At 63.2% G+C, this 6,573-nt stretch overlaps 1 protein-coding gene across 1 annotated transcript; it reads right to left on the bottom strand.

Annotated features, from left to right (window-relative positions):
* Nucleotides 1–264: 264 nt before the first annotated feature.
* Nucleotides 265–5,921, bottom strand: LOC128783271 (uncharacterized). The gene is made up of 14 exons (XM_053933925.1): nt 5,305–5,921; nt 4,898–4,962; nt 4,305–4,453; nt 3,835–3,982; nt 3,402–3,589; nt 3,177–3,314; nt 2,787–2,901; nt 2,473–2,613; nt 2,102–2,278; nt 1,813–1,968; nt 1,552–1,653; nt 1,203–1,305; nt 874–930; nt 265–583 (listed from the first exon to the last, which is right to left on the bottom strand). Exons 1-14 carry the CDS (start codon nt 5,423–5,425, stop codon nt 384–386), a joined length of 1,860 nt encoding a protein of 619 aa, XP_053789900.1. The 5' UTR covers nt 5,426–5,921; the 3' UTR covers nt 265–383.
* Between the last annotated feature and the right edge of the window lie 652 nt (nt 5,922–6,573).

The raw sequence follows: 6,573 nt of genomic DNA, 5'->3' as shown, positions 1-6,573 counted from the left end.
GGCGGTTCCTGCCTGGGACAGGGCTTGTGGCCATCTCCAGGCACCGGTCTCACAGGGATCCCTGGAACTCCCGCCCCTGCCCACCGGCTCTGTTGGCAGCACAAAGGCTGCAGCAGAACCACCAAAGGCCAAGGGGATTCTGGCCATTTTCCCTGCAAGCCTGCACGTGCCTGGGCAGCTTGCTGAGCCCAGGCACCCTTTGCTCCCTCTTCCCCTATGCCCTGCAGAGCCTGGGCAGCAAAAGAAAGATCCTGGGAGTCTGTCTATTAGAACACATCCTATATTTATATCCTACAGAATAGCAAAAAGAATGAAAGAACAATCTTGAAGAAATGAAACACTCCTGCTGGCTCAGGTGGCCCCAGCAGACAGAGCCTCTGGGATCAGCACTCTGCACAGCTCCGGCAGCGCAGCCAGCCGAGCCCCAAGAGACGAGGCCGTGTCCTCCATGCCCTGAGGAGCTGATCATGCAGGCTGTCCAAGAGGGAATATCCAGCTCTCTCTACTGCCTGGAGGATGTACAACGTTTGAATTGCCAGGCTTCCAACGGCGATGCTGATGTCATTTGCCGTGCCTTCAAGGGCTGAAAGAGAGAGCAACAGAGCTATGGTCAGATCCCGGATCTGAGGGGACCCGAGGAGACCTCCCTGCCAGGGCCATCCCAGCTGGCTCCGGCCATGGCCAGCAGGGAATAAGGGACAAATGGGATCAGCCCGAAGCTGCTGGCCACGAATCCCCCAGGTGGCCCTGAAATCTCCGTGTGCTCTGCCCACGCCGCCCCTCGTCCGCACAGGGAGCAGAGCCCTGCGCAGCCGGGGCACGGCTTGCAGCTCCCCCGCCAGCCCCCGCTGACAGCCCGCTGCCCTCACTCACCCTCACAGATGAGCTGGAGCTCTTCCTTCTTCCCCCTCAGCTGCCGCCCGGCCATCCCTGCCAACACAGAGCCTGTCACGGCCCAGCGGCACAGCTCCCTGCCAGCGGCGCTGCCAGCCCTGTGGCCACACGGCCTCCTGGCCCGGCAGGGCTCAGCCGGGCCCTTGCCGCACGCTGCCGCCCAAGGGCACGGCTGCGAGAGGGCGGCAGCAGCGCCCAGGCCAGCCGGGGCTCCACCCCGCCGGGCCCGGATGGCGCTGCCGGGGCAGCAGGCGGGGCTGGGGCCGAGCTGCGGCGGGGCGGGGAGGGAGCCCGGGCTCGCGGCTCACCCAGGAACCTGATGGCCGCCTCTCGCAGGGGCTCCTCTGGGCTCTCCAGGTAGGGCATGGCCTGGCGCAGGTGCTCGGCCGCTCTGCTGCTGTCGTCTGCCAGCTGGAGAGAGCGGCAGGAGGGAAGGCTTGGCGCGGGCTCAGCCCCTGGACCGGGCACTCCCTGCGCCCAGCCCCAGCCTCCCCTGCCCGCACCGCCGTGAGCTCGGGCCCACAGGAGCCTGGAGAAGAGCCCGCGCCGCCTCTGGCTGCAGCAGCGGGCAGGGGCACAGCTGCCAGCCCCGCACACTGAGCACCGCGCTCAGGGGGATTCTCCAGCCTGAGGCCGGCACTTCCAGACCATCCTTACCAGGCACTCGGTGAACTTCCACAGCTTCTTCTTCTTCACCACTTTTTCCAGATCCCTCCTCTTCAGGAACTGGGCCACACAAAGCAGCGTTTCCTGAGAAGCCTGGAGAGCAGCAGAGACGCGGAGATGGCCCCACAGCCCAGGGCGCAGGACCTGTGTCCCTGTGCCAAGGCCTGGAGGAGGCTGCAGCCCAGCAGGCGCCAGGGCAGGAGGCAGCTGAGCCGCCTCCCAGGGGGACAGCAGCAGCCCACGAGTCCTCACCTGTGCCACACGCCCATCCTCATCATGGCAGTGGAAGAAGAGTGGCAGCAGGCTCTGGCGCACGTGTGTCTTCAGGGCCTTTTTGTCCTTTTCCAGTGGAAGAGACAGCAATGTTTGGAAGAGCAGGATGGAGAGCAGCTGCACCTGGCTATTGTCCTGTATGAAAGGAAGAAAAAAAGACCTGAGCATCGGCTGCACGGGGCTCAGCTTGGCTCAGGCCTGGAAATCCACAGGGCACAAAGTGTCCGGGCAGCAGCCAGTGGCTGTGGCTGGAGGCAGCGAGCCTTACGTGGTCAAAGAGTGGCAGGAGCGCCTCAACCAGCCGCAGTGCAATGGAGCTGCCTATCAGCATGTCCTTGTCCCGGGAGATAAAGCTGAGGAGCATGACTGTCATGCTAACTATCTCTCCATCTGCGTCGCACAGGAGCTCCACAAGACTTTCAGTCAGGCTCCCCATTTTTTCACTCTGTGCGGAACACAAGTTTGTGAAACGCCATCCTGCTGCCGCAGGGCCTAGAGGCCAAAGGGCTGTTGCGGAGCACTTGGGCAGCTGAAGCAGGAGGCAGGAGAGCTGGGAGCAGCTGCCCCAGTGCCTAAAGCCCAGCAAAGCCCAAGCGACTGCATTCCCGAGCGCAGCCTCAGCCGCTGCCCCCTTCTCACCATCGAGGGATTGTCAATGAGCTTGAGAAGGGCCCTGAGCGCCAGGCGACGCCTGTCCCTGCACTTGCTGTGCAGGTGCCTTGACAAGATTTGCAGGACTCTGTTAGCACTGCCTCCACTCAAGTTCAGGCACTCGAGGACCTGAAAGGCACAGGGCAGTGACAGGGGACCCGGCCGGCAGGAGCCCGGAACCGCCCAGGGCTGGGCCCAGGCAGCAGCACAGGGCGCGGGCACCCGTCCCAGGCAGCTGCGGCTACGAGAGGGCAGAGAGCTGGGAGGCAGCTGAGCGAGGCAGCGCTGGCCATCAGGCTCACCTCCACAAGGAAGGCCAGGGCGGGCAGCTCCCAGCGTGGCTCCAGTGTGCTGAGCAGCTGGAGCAGGTAGCGAGCGATCCGGGAGCACAAGGGGATGGAGACACGGGATATCTCCCTGGCAGGAGAAAAAGTAACCAAGACTTTGGGCCTGGGGACAAACCTCTCCCAGGACAGACTCACAGAGGTCTGGTCTTTCCCCAGCATCCTGCAAGGGGCCCTGGGCTATTTGGGAGGTAGCTCCTTGTGGGTACCCTCCTCTGCCAGCCTTTTCCAGTCTGCTTGGCTGTGCCTCGGTGACAAGGCCCTCTGGCCCACGACCACTGGGACTGTGTGGGGCACCCTGGGCACAGAACACAAATGTCAGAGGCAGCGGGGAGAAGGAGGTCTCACCTGGCCAGCAGACCCACGGCATAGTGGTGGGTGTCAGCACACAGCAGCGTGTCCCAGCCACGCTTGCGTTCCATTGCCAGCACCACATCCTCGTGCTCCATTTGGCAGAGCAGGGACTTCAGGGTCCGCACTGCAAACCTGCGTGCAGAGCAAAGCCCAGGTAACACTGGGAGCACTGGCTCCTGCCCAGGGATGTGGCAGGGACAGAGGAGTGGGATGGAGTACCTGTTGGGGCTGGTGGCGAGGCCGTATTGCTGCTGGCATCCCTTCCAGAAGGTATCGACCTCCTCTGGCATATCCAGAGTGCTGAAGAACACTTGGAAGAGCAGATGCACAAGTAGGTGGGGGAAATACACCGTCACCATCTGTGGGACACAGGGCACCTGGAGGATCTTCCACATCACCAGAGTTGCCTGCAAAGGACAAAGCCCCCCGAGACAGCGCTCAGTGCCGAGGTGTCCGTGTGGCAGGGCCCGAGCACGGGAGGGAGAGGCCCGGAGAGACGCAGGGGGAGCAGCGGGCCTGGTGCCCCTGAAGCTGCCCCGAGGCCAGGTTTCAGCCCAGCGCCTGAGGCAGGGAGATGCAGTGGGGCAAGGAGGATGGAGAGCTGCTGGGCAGGTGGCCTTGGGACCAGCAAAGGCCAGTTGCAGAAACTCACAGCCAGGACAAAGACACCCGTTTTGTCCCCATCAGAGGTGAACGTGCTGTGCTCTGGCCAACTCCCCAGCACATCGAGGAGCATCAGCTGCACTGGCTCGGCAGTCCTGGGCGAGCACATGATGCTCTTCCACATGGTGAAAGCAGCTCTGCGGGGTTAGAGCTCTGTCTCAGGGGGGTCTGGGACACAGCACCGTGGCCTGGGCAGCAGCGGGGACCTGAGCTGGCTGCCGGCTCTGCCTCTGCCCACTGCCCCTCGCCAGCAGCACCCAGGCAGCCCAGGCCTGTGGGGACAGGCCCCTGAGGGGCAGCGAGGGAGCATGGCAGCAGGCTCGGGGGCTGAGGTGCCAGGGCTGGCAAAGGGAGCAGCCAGAGGGCCCTGGGGACTCTCTGTTGGTCAGACACCTGGCACAGGCTGTACAGGCTGATGGGCTGGGGAGCCCTGAGCCCTCTGGGCAGGTGGCCCCATACCTGTCACAGGATGGGGCCACACACAGGAGTGTCATTACTACATCAGCAGGCTGTTCTTCGGTGAGATCCAGCAGGGCCCTGTTCAGCCTCTGCTCAGCAAACTGATTGTCCATGAGCCACTGGTGGATGTACCTCACCATGGCGGGCACCTGGAGAAGGCACGGGGAGACTTGGAAAGCTGCCAGAGGGAGGAATGTCCCCAGCTTCCCCCGAGAAGTGCTTCCCTTCCCACCACACTGCCATGGCCTCAAAGGCTTCCAGTGACCAGCGGGAGTGGCTTGGGAGGCCAAGCAATTCCTGGGAGGATCAAACCCTCAAACCATAGGCTGCTTATTTGCTTTGGATTGCAAAACCCCTCCTCTATGAGCATATCCAGCAGGGCAGCACAGGTCTTGGTTTTGAAGGTGTGTGAATATGCTCTGAGCCCTGTGCGCATGGTGCTGGTCTCTTCCTCCTGAATCCTCTTGATGAATTTGCAAACCAGGTGTAGGAGAAGGGCAGGAAGCCAGGTATGTTCCACGGAATGCTCCAAGCGCGGTGCTCGGCTGAGCGGTGACAGCAGGCCCAGCCCAGGTGGGGATGGCTGCAGGTACCTCCACTGTTCTGCGGAAGAGGCCACGGGCGGGGTCCTGCTCTTGTGTGCGGTCCACGGCTGCATCTGGCAAAGAGCGAGCGCAGCCAGAGCTGAGGGGCTGCGGGAGAGGCCGGAGAACACAGCCCAGCCCTGAGCTCCCCAGGCAGGGACAGCCCCGGGATGCCCCAGGGGATGGAGCACGGCCGCTGCGGGGTGTCTGCCCGGCCCCTCTTCCGTCCTGTCCGTGGGCATGTCCCCAGGAGATGGGATGGGATGGGATGGGATGGGATGGGATGGGATGGCATGGGATGGGATGGGATGCCATGAGATGCCATGGGATGCCATGGGATGGGATGCAGTGGGATGGGATGCAATGGTGCCAAGCTGGCTGCAGGCACCAACCCTAAGCCCAGCTCTGCCACTCACCCTCCTGTAGAGTCTTGAACCGCACCACCTCTTTGATCTCCACTATTGGGGCAGCTCCAGGGCCTTCTTCCTCCTCCTGCACCCAGGCCAGCTTGGGCCCTCTCAGGGATCTCTGCTCCATGGCAGTGACTGGATTTGAGGCTACTTGCAGGAGAGATGCCTCGGAAAAGCTCCGAGTCAGCGAGTCCTGCAGTCGTGCCTGGAAGGCACCTTCAAGAGAGAAGCCTCAGGAAGGCTACAGGACAGCAAGTCCTGCACTCTGGTCTCGAGGGCTCCTGCCACAAGGACAGGAGACTCCTGTCAAGGATTGATTGTGGTCAGGCCTCGAGGGCACCGGTGGCAGGGATGGGAGATGCCTCCGGGGCACCAAGTCCCACGGTCTGCCCTCAAGGGCACCTGCAGAAGAGAAGCCTCAGGAAGGCCACAGGTCAGCAAGTCCTGTGGTCTGGCCTCGAGGTCAGCTGCAGGAATAACGCCTGGGAAAAGCTCCGGGTCAGACACGAACGAGTGCGCTGTGCGGGGGCTCCTCACGGCACCGCTCTGTCCCGTCCTGTCCCGTCGCGTGCTCCAAGCACTCTGGCGTGGTCTTGTCACCGCCAGCTCCTATGTCACCCTGTGTCACAAAGGGCCCTTGGACACGCTGTCCCGTTCCATGACACGGTGACCACGCAGCACCGTGTCACAAAGGGCCCCTGCACACACTGCCCCCTGCCCTGGGGCCGCCCCCGACCCACCCAAAGTGGCCCAGGTTGGAAGGAATTCCTCACCCCAAGTGTTTAAGCCCGACAGGGTCTTTAGGAACGGCTGAAACCATCAGCAAACGCTGCCCTGCTCTGCGGGCTTAGGGCAGCAGAAGGAGCCCCCAGGGCTGCCGACGCAGCTGTGCTGGGAAGGGCACGGGGCCTTCCACAGAAGCTGGCACGGCCTCCTTGGGACACGTCCCGGCTGGTGGCCATCCTAAACCCGCGGGTGTGACACAGACAAGGAACGTGTGGGCCAGAGCACCAATGCTGCTCGGACCCCTGGGGCCTGGGGAGCGCTGACATCAGCAGGTGTGGCAGAGTCCCTGCCCAAGCAGACCTGCCACCCCCCGGGCCCTGGCAGCTCTGGTGCCCTTCTCCTGCCCCAGAGACCTGTGCCCGTGGGGGGCTTCTGTGCCAGAGGGAGCCAAAGCCCACGTGCATTGGGGGCTGCGCTCCTGCCTGCAGGGGCTCTTGGCAGGAGCACCTGGAGCAACTGCTGGCAACACTTGGTCTCTGTCAGAAGCTC

The sequence above is a fragment of the Vidua chalybeata genome, unplaced genomic scaffold (assembly GCF_026979565.1).
Source record: "Vidua chalybeata isolate OUT-0048 unplaced genomic scaffold, bVidCha1 merged haplotype W_reject_6, whole genome shotgun sequence".
Taxonomy (NCBI): domain Eukaryota; kingdom Metazoa; phylum Chordata; class Aves; order Passeriformes; family Viduidae; genus Vidua; species Vidua chalybeata.
The sequence above is the reverse complement of the archived record's forward strand: the minus strand, read 5'-3'. Positions and strand labels throughout refer to the sequence as shown.